General features: G+C 50.4%; 1 protein-coding gene across 1 annotated transcript; it reads right to left on the reverse strand.

Annotated features, from left to right (window-relative positions):
* Positions 1-8,954: 8,954 nt before the first annotated feature.
* Positions 8,955-21,333, reverse strand: PHF5A (PHD finger protein 5A). Its single transcript, XM_029078488.2, has 4 exons — positions 21,239-21,333; positions 17,024-17,047; positions 15,974-16,140; positions 8,955-9,678 (listed from the first exon to the last, which is right to left on the reverse strand). The coding sequence occupies exons 1-4, from the start codon at positions 21,288-21,290 to the stop codon at positions 9,589-9,591; spliced, it is 333 nt and encodes a 110-aa protein (XP_028934321.1). The 5' UTR covers positions 21,291-21,333; the 3' UTR covers positions 8,955-9,588.
* Positions 21,334-24,005: the final 2,672 nt, after the last annotated feature.

Genomic DNA, 24,005 nt, shown 5'->3' on the forward strand with positions numbered 1-24,005 from the left:
GTTGTTTTTTGAGGGTGGGGAGGTTTCAGGGAAACCAAGAGAGAGGGTTGGAGTCGTGCCTTCATTCAATCATATTTATTGAGTGCTTACTATGTGCAGAGCACAGTACTAAGCGCTTGGAATGTACAATTCAGGAACAGATAGAGACCATCCCTGCCCAACCATGGGCTCACAGTCTAAACGGGGGAGACAGACCACAAAACAAAAACAGAAAAAAACAAAACAAGTAGTATGGTGTAAATATCATCAAGATAAATAGGATCATATATTTATACATATTAATAAAATAGAGTAATAAATAATATATACAACTATGCACAACGCTGTGCGGAGGGGAAGGGGGAAGAGCAGAGGGTGGGAGAAGGGGGAATGGGAAGGGGAGGAGGAGCAGAGGGAAAGGGAGGGCTCCATCTGGGAAGGCCTCCTGGAGGAGGTGAGCTCTCACTTGTAGTCTCCCAAGCAGTCAGTAAGTAAAATCTCCCTTCTAATAATAATAATGTTGGTATTTGTTAAGCACTTACTATGTGCCAAGGACTATTCTAAGCTCTGGGGGCAATACAAGGTAATCAGGTTGTCCCACGTAGGGCTCACAGTCTTCATCCCCATTTTACAGAGGAGGGAACTGAGGCACAGAGATGTGAAGTGACTTACCCAAGGTCACACCGCTGACGAGCGGCAGAGCCGGGATTAGAACCCATGACCTCTGACTCCCAAGCCCGGGCTCTTTCCACTAAGCCATGCAGCTTCTAGACTGGGAGCACGTTGTTGGGTAGGGATTGTCACTCTCTGTCGCCGAATTGTACTTTCCAAGCGCTTAGTACAGTGCTCTGCTCACTTTCAGCGCTCGTGGCTCAGTGGAAAGAGCACGGGCTTTGGAGTCAGAGGTCATGGGTTCGAATTCCGGCTCGGCCACTTGTCAGCTGTGTGACTTTGGGCAAGTCACTTAACTTCTCGGCGCCTCAGTTCCCTCATCTGTAAAATGGGGATTAAGACTGTGAGTCCCACGTGTGACAACCTGATTCCCCTCTGTCTACCCCAGTGCTTAGAACAGTGCTCGGCACATAGTAAGCGCTTAACAAATACCAACATTATTATTATTATTATTAAATACTATTGAGTGAATGAATAATCAATAAATACCACTAAGAGAGCAAATCTGGAAGGGCCCAGCCCCCCCAGATCTTCAGGACTCGGAACAGAGAGCGATGAACGATTGAGGAAGAAGGTGGGTGAGGGAGATGAGTGAGGGTAGGGACCCTTGATTCATTCAGTCGTATTTATTGGGCACTTCTGGTGTGCAGAACACTCTACTAAGCACCTGGGAAAGTACAATACAGCAAGAGAGACAATCCCTGCCTGCAAGGAGTTCACACTCTGGAGGGATAAGGAGAAAGAGGGGTTTAAAAACAGCACCTGACACATAGCAAACGCTTAACAAATACCAGAAAAGAAGGAGGTGGTCAAGGAAAACGAAGTGCAATTGAGAAATCATCTTCAATTAGATTTTCTGGTGTCTCGTTACCTCCCAGCGGGAGCCCCAAATGCTATACAGCAGGGGTGATTTTTGCAGCTGGGGAAATGGGTTTCGGATGTTGCAAGGCCTGTATCTTTCCCAGTCCTAAAGATCAAACACTTTTAACAACTCTAAATGGAATTTCTAAATGTTCCGTGTCCCCCGTTCCCCGCCAGTCGCAATGTTTGGGAGAGCCCGGGCCTGGGAGCCGGAAGGTCATGGCTTCTAATTCTGGATCCGCCTCTTGTCTGCTGCGGGACCTTGCTTCTCTGAGCCTCAGTTACCTTATCTGTAAAATGGGGACTGAGACTGCACCTGTCTCACTGCTGATCGCTGGCCTTCCCTCCTCAAATCCCCCAAACCATCACATTTCACCCCCGATAGCCCTACTGAAGGTACACCTCCTCCAAGAGGCCTTCCCAGACTAAGCCCCCTTTTCCTCAGTTTCCCCCACCACGACTCGCTCCCTTTGCTCTCCTCCCCTCCCCGCCCCACGGCACTTATGTATCTATATATCCATAATTTATATCTTTAATTCTATTTATTTCTATCCACGCCTGTTTATTTGTTTTGATGTCTGTCCCCCGTCCCCAGACTGTAACCCATTGTGGGCCAGGATTGTCTCTCTTTATGCCATATTGCATTTTCCAAGCGCTTAGTACAGGGCTCTGCACACAGTAAGCGCTCAATTGAAAGGATAAATAAATGAGACTGTGAGCACTACAGGGGACAGGGACTGTGTCCAATCTGATGTGCCTGTATCCACCCAAGAGGTTAGTACAGTCTCTAGTGCATAGTAAATGCTGGACAAATGCATTATTATTATTATCCAGAGAATAAAGGATCGAGCTCAGTTTTCCTATTATTATTATTATTATCCAGAGATAAGGGAGCAAGCTCGGTTTTCCACTGTAACGGTTGCTGCTGCTGCAGGGAGCAACAGTCTGTCACGATATATTTTGTATTTCAGCCTTTCCTCCCTCTGGTGATAATACCCTCCGGCCTCTTGAGGGCAAAAAAGGATAATTCCTACTACCGTTCGGTAGGATTATATTCCCACAAATCCTTTTTAAAAAGACCCCAGAAATAGCCCCCTTCCTCTTCCTAGAACCTATTTCAATGTCTATCTCCTCCTGTAATAAAAATAATAATGATATTTGTTAAGTGCTAACTATGTGCCAGGCACTGTACTAAACGCTGGGGTGGATATGAGCAAATCCTAGAACCTATTTTCATGTCCATCTTTTCCTGTAACAAGAATAATATTGGTATTTGTGAAGCGCTTACTATGTGCCAGGCACTGTACTAAACGCTGGGGTGGATACGAGCAAATCCTAGAACCTATTTTCATGTCTATCTCCTCCTATAGTAATAATAATAATGGTATTTGTTAAGTGCTTACTTTGTGCCAGGCACTGTACTAAGCCCTGGGGTGGATACAAGTAAATCTTTTAGACTCCTTGAGGGTAGGCCTCACCTCCATCAATCTTGTTGGAGTGTAATTATTATTAATTATTTTGGTATTTAAGTACCATTTGCTATCTGCCAAGCACTGTTCTAAGCGCTGGGGTAGATACAACGTGAGGTTGTCCCACGTGGGGTTCACAGGTTTCACCCCCATTTTCCAGATGAGGTCACTGAGGCCCAGAGAAGTAAAGTGGCTTGCCCAAGCCCACACAGCAGACCAGTGGCGGAATCAGAACTAGAACCCACGTCCTCTGACTCCCAGGTCCGCGCCCTTTCTACTAAGCCCCGCTGCTTCTCCTTTCGGAGCGTTTGGTGCAGTGCTCTGCGCCCAGTAAGCGCTCAAAAAGTACCATCTATAGACTGATCGTGGAAGGAGCGCCGCAAGACTGTGAGCCCCTTGTTGGGTAGGGATTGTCCCTATCTGTTGCCCAATTGTACATTCCAAGCGCTTAGTCCAGTGCTCTGCACAAAGTAGGCACTCAGTAAATATGAACGAACGAATGAACGAAGAACGAATGACTGAATGAGGGGCCGGGATGGTTGCAGGAACTGTACACGATGGGGTTCAAGCAGGCCGACGGCCAGCCCGTTGTGGGCAGGGATTGCTCTCTCTCTCTTTATGTCTCTATTGTATTTTCCAAGCGTTTAGTACAGAGAAGCAGCGTGGCTCAGTGGAAAGAGCCCGGGCTTAGGAGTCAAAGGTCATGGGTTCTAATCCCACCTCCACCACCTGTCAGCTGTGTGACTTCGGGCAAGTCACTTCACTTATGGGAAGCAGCATGGCTCAGTGGCAAGAGCCCGGGCTTGGGAGTCAGAGGTCATGGGTTCGAATCCCTGCTCTGCCACTTGTCAACTGGGTGACTGTGGGCAAGTCACTTCACTTCTCTGTACCTCAGTTTCCTCATCTGTAAAGTGGGGGTGAAGACCCTGGGCCTCACGTGGGACACCTGATGACCCTATATCTCCCCCAGTGCTTAGAACAGCATTTCAGCTTGATTCTATTTATTGCTATTGTTTTTGTCTGTCTGTCTCCCCCGATTAGACTGCCAGCTCATCAATGGGCAGGGACTGTCTCTATCTGTTGCCAATTTGTACAGTTCAAGCACTTAGTACAGTGCTCTGCACTTAGTAAGCACTCAATAAATACTATTGAATGAATGAATAATAATAATGTTGGTATTTGTTAAGTGCTTACTACGTGGAGAGCACTGTTCTAAGTGCTGGGGGAGATACAAGGTAATTAGGTTGTCCCACGTGAGGCTCACAGTTAATCCCCATTTGACAGATGAGGTAACTGAGGCACAGAGAAGTGAAGTGACTTGCCCACAGTCACCCAGCTGACAAGTGGCAGAGTTGGGATTCGAACCCATGACCTCTGACTCCCAAGCCCAGTCTCTTTCCACTGAGCCACGCAAACACCAACATTATTATTATTCTCTGGGCCTCAGTACCCTCATCTGTCAAATGGGGATTCAGACTGGGAGCCTTACGGGGGACCACCTGATGACCCTGGATCTCCCCCAGCGCTTAGAACAGTGCTCGGCACAGAGGAAGCGCTTAATACCAACATTACGATTATTAAAAGGGGGATGAAGCCTGTGAGCCTCAAGTGGGACCACCTGATGCCCGTCTCTCCCCCAACGCTTAGAACAGTGCTCTGCACAGAGTCAGCGCTTCACAAATACCAACATTGTGATTATTAAAAGGGGGATGAAGTCTGTGAGCCTCACGTGGGCCCACGTGATGACCCTGTATCTCCCCCAGCGCTTAGAACAGTGCTCTGCACAGAGTCAGCGCTTCACAAATACCAACATGATGATGATTATTATTGTTATTTCAGTGTTCTGCACCCCAAGAAGCGCTCGGTAAATACGACTGAATGAATGAGGGAGGGAGAGCGTTCAGCTCAGGCCTCAAGGGGCCTGCATAAGGACCTGTCTTTGGACTACTTTTTGTGTGCGTCAGGGAGGGGGAGGGCGAGCGTCAGGCCCACACGCCTGCACACGCGCGCACACGTATACCCACGCACGCACACGTATACCCACGCACGTACACGCCCGCCCCCCCCCCCCCCCGCTCCGACGACTCCACCAATCAGCGGGCGCCGCTCCAGGCCCCAGGGGCCCGCGAGGGGGGCGAGCGGCGCTGAGCTAAAAATAAAAACGGCGTGTTAGCAACAGCACTCCCATTGGCTCACGCCGGCCGAGCCGCCGCCTGATTGGTCCGCGGGACCAGCCAATAGAGAAGGAGGAACGAGGGGGAGGAGGGGAGGGAGGAGAACGGCGGAGGTGTCCCCGCGCATGCGCCGTCCGGCCTAGCGCGGTGGATGCCGGGAGTTGTAGTCTCCTCCGAGGTCTCCCTGGAGGGAGGGGTTTGTAGCCCTTTCCTTTCAATTGAAATAATAATCATGTTGGTATGTGTTAAGGGCTTACTATGTGCCAACCACTGGTCTAAGCGCTGGAGGGGGGGGATACAGGGTGAACAGGTGGTCCCACATGGGGCTCCCAGTTTTTAATCCCCATTTTGCAGATAATAATAATGTTGGTATTTGTTAAGCACTTACTATGTGCCGAGCACTGTTCTAAGCGCTGGGGTAGATACAGGGGGAATGGTTGTCCCACGTGGGGCTCACAGTCCTAATCCCCATTTTCCAGATGAGGTAACTGAGGCCCCGAGAAGTGAAGTGACTTGCCCAAAGTCACACAGCTGACAAGTGGCTGAGTGGGGATTCGAACCCATGACCTCTGACTCCAAAGCCCATGCTCTTTCCACTGAGCCACAGAGAATAATAATGTTGGTATTGGTTAAGCGCTTCCTCTGTGCAGAGCACTGTTCTGATCACTGGGGGTGATACAGGGTCATCAGGTTGTCCCACGTGAGGCTCACAGTTAATCTCCATTTTACAGATGAGGTAACTGAGGCCCAGAGAAATGAAGTGACCTGCCCGAAGTCACCCAGCTGACAGGTGGCGGAGCTGGGATTCGAACCCCTGACCTCTGACTCCCAAGCCCGGGATCTTTCCGCTGAGCCACGCTGCTTCTCTATGATAACGATGGTCTTTGTTAAAGCGCTTACTATGTGGCAAGCGCTGGGGTACGATGCAAGGTGGTCAGGTTGGCCCCACGTGGGGCTCATACAGTCTTCATCCCCTTTTTTGCAGATGAGGGAACTGAGGCCCAGAGAATTCATTCATTCAAACGTATTTATTGAGCACTTACTATGTGCAGAGTACTGTACTGAAAGCTTCGAATGTACAACTCGACAACAGATAATTCCTGCCCAATAACGGGCTCATAGTCTAAAGAGAGAAGTGAAGTGACTTGCCCAAGGTCACACAGCAGACAAGTGGCAGAGTTGGGATTAGAATAATAATAATAATGTTGGTATTTGTTAAGCGCTTACTATGTGAGAGGCAGCGTGGCTCGGTGGAAAGAGCCCGGGCTTGGGAGTCAGAGGTCATGGGTTCTAATCCCGGCTCCACTGCTTGTCAGCTGTGTGACCTTGGGCAAGTTATTTCATTTCTCTGTGCTTGGGGGGGATACATGGTGAACAGGTGGTCCCATGTGGGGCCTATGTGGGACAACCAGATTACCCTGTATCTACCCCAGTGCTTAGAACAGTGCTTGGTACATAGTAAGCTCTTAACAAATACTAACATTATTATATTTGTTAAGCACTGTTCTAAGGGCTGGAGTAGATACAAGGTAATCAGTTTGTCTCACTTAAGGCTCACAGTCTTCATCCCCATTTTATAGATGAGGTACCTGAGGCACAGAGAATTTAAGGGACTTGCCCAAGGTCACACAGCTGACAAGCGGTGGAGCGGGGATTAGAACCCATGACCTCTGACTCTCCAGACCGGGCTCTTCCCACTAAACCACGCTGCTAAGAACCCATGACCTTCCGACTCCCAGGCCCCTGTTCTATCCTTTACGCCACGCTGCTTCTCTAACTTAAATGTTTGTCTCAGCAGGCCTCCCTGAGTCAATCGATCAATTGTATTTATTGAGCGCTTACTATGTGCAGAGAACTGTACTAAGCACTTGGGAGAGGACAGTAGGACAGAATTAGCAAGTACATCCCCTGCTCGTAACAAGCTTAAAGCCTGGAGCCTTCTCAACAGGGTTATGCTGTGATTTCCTTACACTGTGAGCCCCATCTGGGGCAGGGACTGCATCCGACTCGAGTGTCCCGTATCTGCCCCAGTGCTCATTACAGTGCTTAGCACAAAATAAGCATTTCACAAATGTTATCGTTATCATGCCAAGGAATCGTTCTTGGCCTCCGTAGCCCTAGCAGCAGGAGATAGCATGTTCCTGAACTCTGGCCCTCCCAAAGCAGAGTGGCCACACCTTAACCCACTGTCCCCAGGACCCTCGGGTTCCTTTACGACAATTTTTCCTAAGAGGGGGTGCGTTTTTATGGCGTAAACCACCTCCTGCAGTGGGTTCACGCAGCAGGACCAGCACAAAATCGAACTGTCCAGTTTCACAAGCAGAGACTTGATGAACCCCTGGAGGAAAAGCAATACAGAAGCAAGAGAGAGAAGAATTTCAAAGGCAGACTGAAAATCCACTTAATCGCACCGAGTTACCAAATGGGATTTTCTAAACGGAAGACATCCGCTTGCCTATTGCAACCAAACTGGATTCATGGTTAGGCATTCCACGAATCCCCTCCCTTTCTGGATGATTAGATACAAAAAGAACACAGTGTGCTCTGTAAGACGGTGAGCTTCTAGAATAAACATGTGCAGAAAGGGGACGGAGGTGGGGAAACTACCTCCTTTTCAATAGTAAGCAAGCTATGCCAGATATTTGAGTCCCAAGACAGGTCTTGCGGGTTATAATTGGTCTCAATTAGTTTTCCACGTTGGGTGACACACGTACACGTAGGCAGACACACACTGCGAAGTGGAAATTTCTTTCCCGTCTCAAGTTGTCAAAGAAAAGAGTTCCTCTACTTGAGTCTTCCAACACAGTTCCTGCTGAGCAGAATAAGCAACGGCAAAAGTCACCCACAGGAACTGGCCTCGAGAGAGATTCCAGGCACCCAGTTATAGGACTCATTACTCACGACGGAAGATTTGAGAGAACTCCAATAAATTGGGAGAGATTCAGTTTGAGGGGGTGGCAGGGAGGATGCAGGGTCTGGAGAAGGCAATTTTATTCTTGAAGTGGAGCCCGAGGCTCCCAAGTAAAAACTAGTCCCGGATCAGGAGTCAAATCATTCACCTACTGGGGATCGACAATTAGACACGCTCTGCGGTAAGCGTGTGTTTTGTTAGGCCATTTGGATATAGCACAACTGAAATATTAGGAAGAAGTCCTCACTACACGAATCTGTCTGGCTTTAACACGCTCACCATACGGGCACAAGTTCATGCCATAAGGGAAGAAACGTTTGTGGGCCTGTTTTACGCTGTCAAAGATCATACCTCCCGGTTACTGCCTCAGCTTTAACGTACTTACTGGCGCGTGACTTGGTTTTTTGCAACTTTCCGGTATTTAATACAGTAAAGTAGCAGTGAATAGCAAAGGTGTAAAGTATTCTGCCTTATTGGAGGCAGTTATCAGATCTTCTTTTTTGTACTCTCCCAAGTGCTTTTAGTAGAGTGCTTTGCACACAGTAGGTGCTCAATACCGGTTATAAATGTCTATCTAAAAATGTCAATCACGGTGGTCTCTTCAAGCCCAACCCATTAATTCCTGTTAGCTCGTTGTGGGCAGGGAATGTGCCTGCTTATTGTTGTATTGTACTCTCCCAAGCGCGTAGTACAGAGCTGTGCAGAGAGTAAGCGCTCAATAAATATGATGGAATGAATAATCCCCACTGAGCCAATGGTCACTTAAATTTTTCCCAAAAAGAGGTTTCTCAAAAACATGACTCCTTTGTTATAGAATTTTTCCCCCGTGATCCATCCCTCCCCTCCCCCAAATTAGACAGCCATGCGTGTAAACGTGACTAGGGCAGCTAGTAGAAAAGAACCACCAAGAAAAACCTTTATTAAACTCACACACTGCAGCTACACAAAGGATCTTAAGTCTTTCTTCATCAGAGGAATAAAAACAAGAATGATCATCACCCCACACCTCCTGGCTGTTATGACATTTAATATACCCACTATTACTGTTCTGACACATCTCTCCCCGCCCCATTCAAAACGCTGCATCAAGGAGATTCTCGGGGGTGGGGGAAACGTACGCGCCCGGCTCTCTACGGAGGCGGTGGGGGAGACAAGGTGAAGACCCTAACACCCACCCCCCGGCTACTAGCCTGGGAGGGGCTAAACCGTCCTGCCCGTCGAGCAGGGACCACCTCCAACGCGGCGGACGGACGGACTCTAGCTCCTCACCTGAGATGGGACATACATTTCAAGTGGTTTTCCTGGGTGACACGTTTTCCCCGAATTTCAGGTCAGTGACACTTTTCCTCCCCCGCCAAATTTTGGGAGGGGGAGGAAGAGAGGCCCAATGCCCATAGCTAAGAAACGTGGCGCTAGGCAGGGCTCGGTTTCTCTTGGCTGGTGGGGGGGGAGGGCGTTTCTTCTCCGGCAGCTGCAGCAGTGAGATGGGGACGGGAAGGGGGCGGACGAAATCTCCAACCAATCACCTCTTCTTGAACCCGTACTTTTTCCGCTCATAGAAGAGATCGGTCTTGGAGCTGCCCAGGTTGACGATCTTGGGGCAGCCGTCTCGCTGCAATGGAGGGAGAGACACGGAAGGCTGTCAGAGACCCGTAAAGACCAAGAACTCCGATTCATAAGACAGTAAGTGCTCAATAAATCCGGTTGAATGAATAAGGCTTGACCGAATTTCCGCCTGAATTCAAGAGGAGCAGCTTCCAAACCGGTCTTCTCCTTCTTCCCCTCCGACCACACTGCAGAAATTCCTTACTTGAGGTTCACCATTTCATCAAATCATAATAATGGTCCAACAGTAATAATAATGTTGGTATTTGTTAAGCGCTCACTATGTGCCAAGCATTGTTTTAAGCTCTAGGGATAGTCAGTCTTGAATACCTGGGCAAGGGTTTCTGAGAAACAGTGGGGCCTAGTGGCTAGAGAGCACTAGACAGACTCCCGTGCTCTAACCCCGGCTCTGCTACTTGCCTTCTGTGCAAGTCACTTTACTTCTCCGTGCCTCCATTACCTCACCTAGAGCATGGGCTTGGGAGGTCGTGGGTTCTAATCCCAGCTCCGCCACTTGTCAGCTGTGTGACCTTGGGCAAGTCACTTATCTTCTCTGTACCTCAGTGACCTCATCTTTAAAATGGAGATTAGGACTGTGAGCCCCATGTGGGACAACCTGATTACCTTGCATCTACCCCAGCGCTTAGAACAGTGCTTGGCACATAGCAAGTGCTTAACAAATACCACTATTATTATCATCTGTAAAATGGGGATTCAATCCCTGTTAGGCTGTGGGTCCCATGTGGGACAGGGACTATATCTGGTCTGCTTGCACGTAGCTACTCTGGGCTCTTAGAACAGTACTTAACAAATACCAATATTTTAGTATTATTCTACAGTTTATTTCTGGTCTGCTCTGAGTTTGTGGGAGCGGAAGAATTGCTTCAATTAGCACCCTCCTGACCGTACCCTTTTATTGGTCCTTGGGACTAACAGGTAATGTCTCAAGATTCAAGCCATTCATTTATTCATTCATTCAATCGTATTTACTGAGCGCTTACTGTGTGCACAGCACTGTGCTAAATGCTTGAGAAAGTACAATACAACAATAAACAGTGCCGTTCCCTGCCCACAACGAACTTCCAGTCTAGAGGGGAGAAGTTGGAGAAGCGGTGTGGCCCAGTGGGAAGAACACAGACCTGGGAGTCAGAGAACCTGGATTCTAATCCTGGCTCTGCCACTTGTCTGCTATGTGACTTTGGGCAAGTCGCTTCACTTCTCAATGCCTCAGTTACCTCATCTGTAAAATGGAGATTAAGACTGAGAGCCCCACGTGAGACACGGACTGGGTCCAAACTGATGACACATATCTACCCCAGTGCTTAGAAGAGGGCCTGGCCCACAGGGTAAGCACTTAAAAAAATTCAAAAGGATTCAAAAGAACATCTGTTGTCAAAGAAAGCAAACAAAGAGATCAAGGGAGCCAGAACAACCTAACGAGGGGAAAAAAAAAATGATGTCTTCAGTTCTACCACTCCCAGAGGGGAAATTTGGGCTCAATGTGCCCGCATAGCTGTAGAGTGTGCTGGACGTCTGCTTACTCACCTGACAGTAGAGCCTTGAGGGATGACAGCTAAAGGCTGAGTTGGCAAATGGATCGAGCTGAGGAATCAAGACGGGTGACAAACCCTTTGGTCACTGGGTGAGCCCCAGGAACTTCTAGAGAACCTCTAGAAAGACTTTTTTTTTTTTTTAAAGGTATTGGTTAAGTGCTTAATTTGTGTCATATACCCCGTCTAAGCACTGGGGGAAGTACAAGTTTATCAGGTTGGACACAGTCCCTGTCCCACATGGGGCTCACCGATTAAGTAGGAGGGAGCTGAATCCCCATTTTAGAGTTGAGGAAACCGAGGCCCAGAGAAGTGCAGTGACTTGCCCAAGGTCACCCGGCAAGCAGTCGGCCGAGCCAGGATTAGAACCCAGGTCTTCTCACTCCCGGGTCCACGCCCTGTCCTCTAAGCCACACAGCTGCTGACTTCTGACAGGATTCCTGAGCATCGAAAACTGCCGCAACAGGTTTCTTCGGGAAGCCGTAGTTGGCGGCGGGGTGGGGTGGGGTAAACGACGGAAGGGGTAGAAAGAACGAACCCATTCTGCTTACGAGACCCAGAGGCAAAAGCAACCCCATTCCCTGCACCTCCTGGCCGGTGGCCGGACTGAATCGGGCCAGCATTCCCGTCCGCTGCTTGGCCTCACAGTGACGCAAAGAGCTGACCCACAGCGGGACAGTGGGATTCTTTCCTTCCGCGCCCCTCACTCTGCCCACCTTCAAATCCTTACTGAAGACACATCTCCTCCGAGAGGCCTTCCCCGATTAGGCCCTCTTTTCCTTATCTTCGATTCCCTTCTGTGTCACCCTGACCTGCTCCCTTTACGCATCTCCCACTCCCAGCCCCACAGCACTCATGTCCATATCTGTACTTTATTTCTATGTCTCCCTCTCTCTCTCTAGACTGTAAACTCGCTGTGGGAAGGGAATGTATCTGTTTACTGTTATTCTGCACTCTCCCAAGGGCTTAGTACAGTGCTCCGCACAAAGTAAGCGCTCAATAAATACAACTGAATGAATGACTGAATGAAGCGGTCTACCACACCACTCCGACACAAAGCAAGCGGTTACCTTGCCCGTTCTCTCAAGGGTGATCTTCCTGACAGGGTACAGGGGGCGAGTTTGCGATCCCTCCAAGTTTTCTTTAACCTGAGCACTCCCGTTTCCGAACTGGCACTCCAGAGCTGGAAATGCTCCCAAACCCACAAAGGGAGTGGTAAGACGTCAAAGCGACTAGAGGCGTTTGATTAGTTTTCTCCATACCTCCTCCAATCCCCCACCTTCCTGCTTCCCTCTGGCCAGTTCTAGGCCGCCCCATTTGCTTCCCTGTTGGGAATGGGTATATGGTCCACGAGGTCTTCCCCTTCTGCGTGGCTCCCAGGAGCCCACGGTTTTATTCCCGAGTCTCCGCGGGATAGGCAGGCGGTAGGGGTGGCCTGAATTCTGATTGAGGGGTTGCTGAGTGCCGGAAAACTTCACCGGGCAGAGCTATAAGTGAAGAGACAGGAAGGCAAAACTGGGAACCGTGTAATGCGCTTCAGGGAGTCGGCGGGACCATTAAGGAGGCGAGGAGAAGTACAAAGTTGCGGGTGGGGCCGGTGACAATTTCGGCGGTTTCTAAGATGGCTCCTGAAGGGCAGCAGCCATTTTGGGAACCTCCTGTTTGAGCTTTCAAACCGTTTTATTATTATTATTACTACTATTATTGTGGCATTCGTTAAGTGCTTACTAAGTGCTTACTGTATGCCAAGCTGGGGCAGACAGAAGTTAACCAGGTCCCACAAGGGATTTTGCAGTCTAAGTAGGAGGAAGAACAGGTATGGGAACCCCATTTTGCAGATGAGGGAGCTGAGGCCCCAGAGAAGGGAAGTCGCCCAAGGTCACCCAGCAGACGAATGGTGGAGCCAGCATTAGAATCCAGATCTTCAGACTCCCAGGCCCGGGCTCATTCCACCAGGCCGTGCTGCTTTTATCTCCTGTTCAGTCAAACCCAGCTAATGATGAGAAACTTGAGGATTTTGTGGGCGGAGGATTCTTCCATTCCGGAGTCAAAATGCAATACCCTCAGGCGGAAAATTCTACTCAAGTTGGTGGCCAGTGGACAGGTGGGTCTGGAGTGGGCATCGAGCTCACAGGAAAGTCCTAAGATCCTTTGCCCTAACTACTCTGCCCCCTCTCCACTCCCCCTGCAGATTCCACGAGCCTGGACTGGCACTTGGCAGAAAGTCATCCATTTTCTCTCTTCCTGGAAACCTCTGCAAATTTAGTTTGAGGGAGCTTTCTCGGTTACGTTTCCGTGTCTCTGCTTACGAAACCCCTGGACGGGGAGATCGGTTCCGGACCCCTCTCGAGGGTTGCGTTTCCCACCCGTTTCTGTGGCATCAGCCGACACAGGGCAGCACAGACCTACTCGGGGAACAGTGGAAGGATCTCCTTTTGCACCCCTGAAATACTAATCACTTCCAAGCAGCACTGGGGTAAAGCGCACCACAGGGAAGAGTCAGTTCAGGGATACAGGGAGGGGGCAATTAATGGTATTAATCTAGCGCTTACTGTGTGCAGAGCACTGTTTTAAATCCTTGGGAGAGCACAACACAACAACGTCACGATCCCTACCCTTCAGGAGTTTACAGTCTAGTGATGGAGACAGGCATTAAAGCAAGCTACAGATAGGGTTGTTTCTTCCCTTAGAAAAAAAAATCCCAAGATTTTCACACATCCTCTCCTGACCCCAAAGTTGTAACTTCAGGGCGTATATTAATGCTTAGGTCACAATGCATTTGTGCAAGTGATTTTTAGAGTCCGTTACCCTCCCAAGCATTCAGTACAGTGTTTTTCACACAGAAGACGCTCAGTGAATACGACCCAAGGCCTGTCTCCCTTGCAGAGGCAGCTGTCTGGCGGGGGCCGGGGGATACCTGGAATCAGAACTTAAACACCTCACTTTCCCCAGCAACGAGACGGGAATATCCTCACATCCCTGCTCCCAGTGCCGTCAGTACATCGGTCCAACGTATTTAATGAGCATGGTGTGCAGAGCACTGTACTAAGCGCTTGGAAGAGTATAACAAAACAGAGTTGGAAGACACACTCCCTGCCTATTGCGCGCTTCACCCGACTGACTCCTGGGGATCGGAACTGGGAAGCTGAACCTTCCGGAGACGATACGAGATTCGCCCCGATTTCCCGGACACTGCCAATGGAGCAAGAGTGAGGACCCCCGCCTTGAAACCCAGGCCTCAACTCTGGGGAATTTTCCAAGTCACCGGGGGGCACTTAAGAAGCAGGCCAATGGCGGCTGAGGCGGAAAATGATGCAACGTGACAGCTGATGTGTTTTGGGTGGGTGGGGAAGGAGAGAAGGGGTTCTAGTGCTGGCTGTGGAAACTCACAGCAAAATGGCGGTCACGTGCTTGGGTGCCAGGCCCCTGCCCGACTGTTCAGATTTTTGCCGAGTGTTTTAATTTCCTCAGAAATAAGCGCCCGATGCACGTACGAGATGATGTCTCCCACTGATCCCCGTTCCATTCCTGAGCTGTGCGAGATAGGGACGTCACGGACATTATCCCGCTCTGAAACATGAATAAGGCTCATGGGGGGAGGGTGGGTGATGTGAGCAAGCCACATCCCGTGGGAGTGGCCCAGTAGGGAAGTATCAATTAAATGACTAAGTGCTCCTGGGCACCAGGCCTACTGGACGGCAAGCTGGGCTCCTCGTCAGGGTCTCTGCGATTCCATTAGACAGGTTCCCCTTCGCTCCCACTAGATTCTTAACTATGCAGGTGTAAACCAGGGGAGAGAACACGGGGTTGAAAGCCAGAAGAGCTGGGTTTCCATCCCAGCTCAGCCAATGACCTACTGAGCGACCCTGAGCAAGTCCTCTGACCTCTCAGAGCCTCGGATTCCTCCTCTGTAAAACGTTCTCCTTACCGTTAAGATTGTGAGGCTCCTGGGGGTGAGTAGGTCCTGACTGCCAATATAGCCAATCCCCACGCTAACTACACAAGTAAAGTCCTTGTCAATACAGTCAGGATACGAACCAGTCGGGCAAAGGTGGACAATCAACCTTGAGGGAGGACCAAGAATGACATATCCATGCGCTATTCTGTCACGGAAAGCCCTTAGGTCCTAGAATGTAACTAGGGTTATGAAGTCTCTCTCCCCATCCTGCTTTGGGGAGGGTGAATATCAAGTGCTTAAAGGGCACAGATCTAAGGGAATAAGCAATGCAGAAGGGAGAGGGAAGAGGGTAAAGGATGAATTAATCTGGGGAACGTTTCAAGTTTACTAACCGGCATGGGATGCTGACACTTGGGAATAACCTGGGGATCTGAATGTCCCTTGCTCTCTCTCCAGACTACTTGTTTTGTTGTCCGTCTCCCCTGTTTAGACTGTAAGTCTGCTGTTGGGCGGGGATTGTCTATCTGTTGCCAAATTGGACATTCCAAGCGCTTAGTCCAGTGCTCTGCACATAGTAAGCGCTCAATAAATACGACTGAATGAATCCCTCTATTAAGGACAACAACCAAGGATCGGCTGATTCTGAAATACCTTTCCCCTGGAGTCCCTTAACTTCTCTGCGCCTCAGTTCTCTCTTCTCTAAAATGGGGGGGAAGATTGTGAGCCCCTATGTGGGGCAGGGACTGTGTCCTACCCGGTTTACAACGTAGTAAACGCCTAACAGACGCCACTATTATTATTATTATCGGAGAGAGGGGGAAGGCAGCCCACGGCAGCGATGGCCACATACTCACATCCTTCTCCTGGATGGTGCACTCCTTGCAGTAGTAGGCATCGGAGACGCCGGGGCCCCCGCAGATGACACAACGTCCCTGGTAGGAGCCATAGTTACACTCGTCACAGATCCGCACCAGCGTGCAGGGACGCACGTAAGAGTCGCAGATCACGCATTTCCCGTCACCTGGAGGCGGAAGACAGTCCACATTTAACGGTGAATTTAGGGGCTCCGGAGTTCTGGGGGGAAGGCACCCTCTAAACCCACTCCCCTTCCTCTTCGCTGCCCCACTGAGACAGGCCACTTTGTTTTCTCTTCCCTATTGCAGGTGATTTACCCTTTTAACTGTCCATTCGAGACAGTCACCTATTCACACCGTCGTCACCGTTATCACGGCATAATAACGATAACGACGATGGTATTCGTTAAGCGCTTACTACGTGCCGAGGACCGTTCTAAGCTCTGGGGTAGATCCAAGGTAATCGGGTTGTCCCACGTGGGGCTCTCAGTCTTAACCCTCATTTTTCTGTTAACTGAGGCCCAGAGACGTTAAGTGACTTGCCCAAAGTCACACAGCTGCTAAGTGGCATCCGTGAAGCGCTCACTATGTGTCAAGCGCTGGGGTAGATAGAAGTTAATCGGGCTGGATGCGGTCTCTGCCCACGGTCTACGTAGGAGGGGGAAAAGGTATTGAAGCCTCATTTTACAGGGGAGTCAACTGAGGCCCAGTGGAGTTAAGTGACAAGCCCAAGGACACACAGGAGGCAGAGGTGGGACTATAATTCAGGTCCTCTGACCCCCTCAAACCCGTGCTCTTCCCACTCAGACATGCCTCTTCCACGTGGGCATTTCCCAATTAAGCGGTCACCACGGCGGCTCTTGGGCCACATCGGGATACATCGTCCCCTGGCCCGGAGAGGGAGTTTGGAGCTGTGTAATCGGGTAGAGGAAAAGTCGGAGAGCTCTCCCCTTGCGGCTTGGCATCTCGTCGCGGGGGGCCTCCCTGCGGGTCAGAGCCCCTGGCAGGGGAGTGGGGGGGGCGGGGGGGGGGGCGGGGGGGCAAACTCACATTTCTCGCACAGTCTCCCGATGGCTGCGGGCGAGGAGAGAAAAGGAGAGGCAAAGCATTAATGATTATGACATTTTAATCAGCGCCTACCACGTGTCACACGCTCTACGAAGCGCGGGTGTAGATGCAAGTTAAACAGTTAAGCCCCGGCCCACGTGGGACTCACAGTCTCTACCCCCCATTTCACAGATGAGGTAAACTGAGGCAAAGAATAATAATGATGGCATTTGTTAAGCGCTTACAAGTGGAACCCAGATCCTTTCAATTCCCATGCCCGTGCTCTATCCACTACACCAAGCTACCTGTTACTGATTTACTTATATATAATAATAATCTTGGCATTTATTAATAATTGCAGCATATTAATGTCTGTCCTCCTCTCTAGACTGTGAATTGTGGGCAGGAGAGGAGTCTACCAACTCTGTTGTACTGTACTCTCCCAAGTGCTTAGTACAGGGCTTTGCACACGGTAAGCGCTCAATAAGCAGCAGAGTGGATAGAGCACGGGCCTGGGAGTCAAAACGTCACGGGTTCTAATCCTGACTCCACTTATCTGCTGTGTGACCTTGGGCCAGTCACTTCATTTCTCTGGGCCTCAGTTTCCTCATCCGTAAAATGGGGATAGAGACTGTGAGCCCTACAAGGGACAGGGACTGCGTTCAACTCGATTTGCTTGTATCCACCTCAGCGCTTAGTACAGAGCCTGGCACGCAGTAAGCTCTTAACAAATACTATTATTATTATTATCATCACGATTTATAAATATGATTGAATGTTCTAAATGCAGATGTTTGAACGTGCAGAGAGTGGGACGTTCATTCATTTATTTGATTGTACCTACTGAGCGCTTACTGTGTGGTGAGCACTGTACTAAGCACTTGGGAAAGTACACTACAGCAATAAAGGGAGCTAATCCCTGCCCACAATGAGCTCCCAGCCTAGGTGGGGGACAGGGAAGGGGGCTTTAGCTCCCCACCTTTGCAGGCTTGTGCAGTGTGGCTCAGTGGAAAGAGCCCGGGCTTGGGAATGAGAGGACGTGGGTTCTAATCCCGGCTCCGCCACTAGCCTGTAAGCCCGACATTGGGCAGGGATTGTCTCTATCTGTTGCCGAATTGTCCATTCCAAGCACCTAGTACAGTGCTCTGCACCTAGTAAGCGCTCAATAAATATACTACTGAATGAATGAATAGCCTGCTGTGTGACCTTGGGCGAGCCACTTCACTTCTCTAGGCTTCAGTTCCCTCATCTGGAAAACGGGGATGAAGCCTTGTGAGCCCCACGTGGGACAACCTGATCATCTGGTATCTCCCCCAGCGCTTAGAACGGTGCTTGGCACCTAGTAAGCGCTTAACAAACACCATCATCATTATTATTATATTACAATTCAGCAAGAGAGACAATCCCTGCCCACAACAGGCTCACAGTCTGGAAGGGGAGAGACAGAGATCATGACAAGTAAAGAGGCATCAATAGCATCAATAGAAATAAATAGAATTATAGATATATACACATCAAAACATTTAACAGGCATTAATATAAGAATAATTATAGATATGTACATAGACACACAAGTGCTGTGGGAGGGGGAGAGCAGAGAGTGGGAGGAGGGGGGATGGGGAGGGGAGGAGGAGCAGAGGGAAAGGGAGGGCTCAGTCTGGGAAGGCCTCCTGGAGGAGGTGAGCTCCCAGGAGGGCTTTGAAGAGGGCTTATCAGCTGTATGACTTTGGGCCGGTCATTCATTCATTCAATAGTATTTATTGAGCGCTTACTATGTGCAGAGCACTGTACTAAGCGCTTGGGATGAACAAGTCGGCAACAGATAGAGACGGTCCCTGCCGTTTGACGGGCTTACGGTCTGATCGGGGGAGACGGACAGACGAGAACGATGGCGATAAATAGAGTCGAGGGGAAGGACATCTCGTAAAAAACGTGGCTCAGCGGAAAGAGCCCGGGCTGGGGACTCAGAGGTCATGGGTTCTAATCCCGACTCTGCCCCTGTCAGCTGTGTGACTGTGGGCAAGTCCCTTCACTTCTCTGGGCCTCACTTACCTCATCTGGAAAATGGGGATGAAGACTGTGAGCCTCACGTGGGACAACCTGGTTACCCTGTATCTACCCCGGCGCTTAGAACAGTGCTCTGCACGTAGTAAGCGCTTAACAAATACCAACATTATTATTAATCCCGGCTCCGCCGCTTGCCAGCTAGCTGGGTGACTTTAGGCAAGTCACTTCACTTCTCTGGGCCTCAGTGCCCTCATCTGTAAAATGGGGATTAAAAACTGTGAGCCCCACGTGGGACCACCTGATCACCCTATATCCTCTCCAGCGCTTAGAACAGCGCTTTGCACATAGTAAGCGCTTAACAAATGCCATCCTTATGATTATTATTCATTTCTCTGGGCCTCAGTTCCCTCCTCTGTCAAATGGGGCTGATGCCTGTGAGCCCCACGTGGGACCACCCGATGACCCTGTCTCTCCCCCAGCGCTTAGGACAGCGCTAGGCACCTAACAAGCCCTTCACAAATACCACCGTTATTATTATTATCACAATTCAGCAACAAATAGAGACAATCCCTGCCTACGACGGGCTCACAATCTAGAATAGTACCATAATAATCACAATCTAGAAGAATAGTACCATAATAATGATAATAATTATTATTAATAAGACCCCTCGTCGCGGGGGCCCATCCTTCTGCTGGACACTTGTGCATATATGTCCATATCTATAATTATACTTATATTAATGCCTGTTTACATGTTTTGATGTGTATATATCTATAATTCTATTTATTTCTATTGATGCTATTGATGCCTGTTGACTTGTTTTGATGTCTGTCTCTCCTCTTCTGGACTGTGAGCCTGTTGTGGGCAGGGACTGTCTCTATTGCTGAATTGTAATAATAATAGTAATAATGATGATGGTATTTGTTTGCCCACCCCTTCACTCATTCATATTGATTGAGCGCTTACTGAGTGCAGAGCACTGCACTAAGCGCTGTGAATGTCCCATGGGGCACCAGATAGAGACGCTCCCTGCCCAACAAAGAACAGCGTGGCTCAGTGGCAAGAGCCCGGGCTTGGGAGTCAGAGGTCATGGGTTCGAATCCCAGCTCTGCCACTTGTCAGCTGTGTGACTGTGGGCAAGTCATTTCACTTCTCTGGGCCTCAGTGACCTCATCTGTAAAATGGGGATGAAGACTGTGAGCCTCACGAGGGACCACCTGATGACCCACTATCTCCCTCAGCGCTTAGAACAGTGCTCTGCACATAGTAAGCACTTAAATACCAACACTATTATTATTATTATTATTATTACTTCACTTCTCTGTGCCTCAGTTCCCTCATCTGTAAAATGGGGATGAAGCCTGGGAGCCCCATGTGGGACAACCTGATGACCCTGGATCTCTCCCAGCGCTTAGACCAGCGCTCTGCCCAGAGTAAGCGCTTAACAAATCCCGACATTATTATGATTACTTCATTCATTCATTCAATAGTATTTATTGAGCGCTTACTATGTGCAGAGCACTGTACTAAGCGCTTGGGATGAACAAGTCGGCAACAGATAGAGACGGTCCCTGCCGTTTGACGGGCTTACGGTCTAATCGGGGGAGACGGACAAACTTGGAGAAGCAGCGTGGCTCAGTGGAAAGAGCACGGGCTTTGGAGTCAGGGCTCATGAGTTCGAATCCCAGCTCTGCCACTTGTCGGCTGTGTGACTGTGGGCGAGTCACTTAACTTCTCTGTGCCTCAGTTCCCTCATCTGTAAAATGGGGATGAAGACTGTGAGCCCCACGTGGGACCACCTGATTCCCCTGTGTCTACCCCAGCGCTTAGAACAGTGCTCGGCACATAGTAAGCGCTTAACAAATAACCTGATTATGATTACTTCCCTTCTCTGGGCCTCAGTTCCCTCATCTGTCAAATGGGGATGAAGCCTGGGAGCCTCACGTGGGACCACCCGATGACCCTGGATCTCTCCCGGCGCTTAGCCCAGCGCTCTGCACAGAGTAAGCGCTTAACCGCTACCAACATGATGATCATGTTCCCTTCTCTGGGCCTCAGTGGCCTCATCTGTCAAATGGGGATGAAGGCCGGGAGCCCCACGTGGGACCACCCGATGACCCTGGATCTCCCCCAGCGCTTAGGACAGTGCTGTGCACAGAGGAAGCGGGTAACCAACGGCGCCCGGGGGGGGGGGGAGGGGAAACTCACCGACGCCGGCCTGCTTGCGGCAGAAGATCAGATCTGGATGATGCTTGGCCATTTCCCTCCTTCCCGCGCCCCCCTTGACCTTTCACCCCGCCCGACCCCTCCCACCGCGCAGGCGCCGACAGGCCCTCCCTCCCCCCCCTTTCCCCCTCCCCTTTCCCCCCCCCCCCACTTCTCGCGAGACTTCAGCGGGCCGGTCCTGAAGGGGCCCCTCATAACAATGTTGGGATTTGTGAAGCGCTTGCTCTGTGCCGAGCACTGTACTAAGCGCTGGGGGAGATCCAGGGGCATCAGGGGGGGTCCCCCGTGAGGCTCCCAGGCTTCATCCCCATTTGACAGATGAGGTCACTGAGGCCCAGAGAAGGGAAGCGATCATAAGAATGTTGGTATTAAGCGCTTACTCTGAGCAGAGCACTGGTCTAAGCGCTGGGGGAGACATCCAGGGTCATCGGATGGTCCCACGGGGGGGCTCCCAGGCTTCATCCCCATTTTAAATAAAAATAAAGAAATGTTGGTATTTGGGAAGCGCTTACTCTGTGCAGAGCACTGTTCTAAGCGCTGGGGGAGAGACAGGGTCATCAGGGGGTCCCCCGTGAGGCTCCCAGGCTTCATCCCCATTTGACAGAGGAGGTCACTGAGGCCCAGAGAAGTGACTTGCCCAGAGTCACCCAGCTGACAAGGGGCAGAGCTGGGATTCGAACCCATGACCTCTGACTCCCAAACCCAGGCTCTTTCCACTGAGCCACGCTGCTTCTCTAATAATAATACTCGTATTTGTTACGTGCTTACTCTGTGCAGAGCACTGTTCTAAGCACTGGGGGAGATCCAGGGTCATCAGGTGGTCCCACGTGAGGCTCACCGGCTTCAGCCCCATTTGACAGATGAGGGAACTGAGGCACCGAGAAGTGAAGTGATAATAATGTTGGTATTGGTTAAGCGCTTAGTATGTGCGGAGCACTGTTCTAAGCAGTGGGGGAGATACAGGGTCATCAGGTGGTCCCACGTGAGGCTCACAGGCTTCATCCCCATTTGACAGATGAGGGAACTGAGGCCCAGAGAAGGGAAGTAATCATAAGAATGTTGGTATTTGTTAAGCGCTTACTCTGTGCAGAACACTGTTCTAAGCGCTGGGGGAGATCCAGGGTCATCAGGTGGTCCCACAGGAGGCTCACAGTCTGAATCCCCATTTGACAGATGAGGGAACTGAGGCACAGTGAAGTGACTTGGCCAGTCACCCAGCTGACAAGAGGCAGAGCCGGGATTCGAAACCATGACCTCTGACTCCTAAACCCGGGCTCTTTCCACTGAGCCATGCTGCTTCTCTAATCATAATATTCATATTTTGTTAAGCGCTTACTCTGTGCAGAGCACTGTTCTAAGCGCTGGGGAGATACAGGGTCATCAGATTGTCCCATGTGAGGCTCACAGTTAATCCTCATTTTACAGAGGAGATAACTCAGGCCCAGAGAAGTGAAGGGACTGCCCATGGTCAAACAGCTGATGAGTGGCAGAGTTGGGATTCGAACCCATGACCTCTGACTCCCAAGCCCGGGCTCTTTCCCCTGAGCCCTGCTGCTTCTCTCTCTCTCTCTCTATAAAACTCCCCCGTGGCTCAGTGGCAACAGCCCAGGCTTGGGAATCAGAAGTCATGGGTTCTAATCCCCACCCCGCCACTTGTCAGCTGGGTGACTGTGGGCCAGTCACTTCACTTCTCTGGGCCTCAGTTCCCTCTTCTGGAAAATGGGGATTAAAATTGTGAGCCCCACGTGGGACATCCTGATCAGCTTGTATCCCCCCAGCGCTTAGAACAGTGCTTGGCACAGAGTAAGCACTTAACAAATACCAACATCATTATCATTATTGTCAGCTGTGTGACCTTGGGCAAGTCACTTCACTTCTCTGGGCCTCAGTTCCCTCATCTGTCAAATGGGGATGAAGCCTGGGAGCCTCACGTGGGACAACCTGATGACCATGAATCTCCCCCCGCACTTAGAACAGTGCTCTGCACAGAGTCAGCACTTAACAAATACCAACATTATTATTATTATTATTATTACTTCTCTGTGCCTCAGTTCCCTCATCTGTAAAAGGGGGATGAAGATGGTGAGCCTCATGAGGGACCACCTGATGACCCTGTATCTCCCCCAGCGCTTAGAACAGTGCTCGGCACAGAGTAAGCGCTTGACAAATACCAACACGATTAATATCGTTGTCAGCTTGAGAAGCAGCGTGGCTCAGTGGAAAGAGCCCGGGCTTTGGAGTCAGAGGTCATGAGTTCGAATCCCAGCTCTGCCACTTGTCAGCTGGGTGCCTGTGGGCAAGTCACTTCACTTCTCTGGGCCTCAGTGACCTCATCTGTACAATGGGGATGAAGACTGTGAGCCCCCCACCTGGGACGACCTGATTCCCCTGTGTCTACCCCAGTGCTTAGAACAGTGCTCTGCACAGAGTAAGCGCTTAACAAAAACCCAACATGATAATGATCACTTCTCTGGGCCTCAGTGACCTCATCTGTCAAATGGGGATGAAGCCTGGGAGCCTCACAAGGGACCACCTGCTGACCCAGTATCTTCCCCCAGCGCTTAGAACAGTGCTCGGCACCGAGTCAGCGCTTCACAAACACCATCACGACCCGCCACGAAACCCTCTCAGGAAACTTCGCCTCCCCTTGGGGGGGGGGGGCGGGGCGGGGAGGAGGCGCGAGCCCGGCCCCTTCCGGTCTAAGCCCCGCCCCCCGGCCCGAACCCCCCCCGGGTCCTTCCGGCGTAGT

The sequence above is a fragment of the Ornithorhynchus anatinus genome, chromosome 14, assembly GCF_004115215.2.
Source record: "Ornithorhynchus anatinus isolate Pmale09 chromosome 14, mOrnAna1.pri.v4, whole genome shotgun sequence".
Taxonomy (NCBI): domain Eukaryota; kingdom Metazoa; phylum Chordata; class Mammalia; order Monotremata; family Ornithorhynchidae; genus Ornithorhynchus; species Ornithorhynchus anatinus.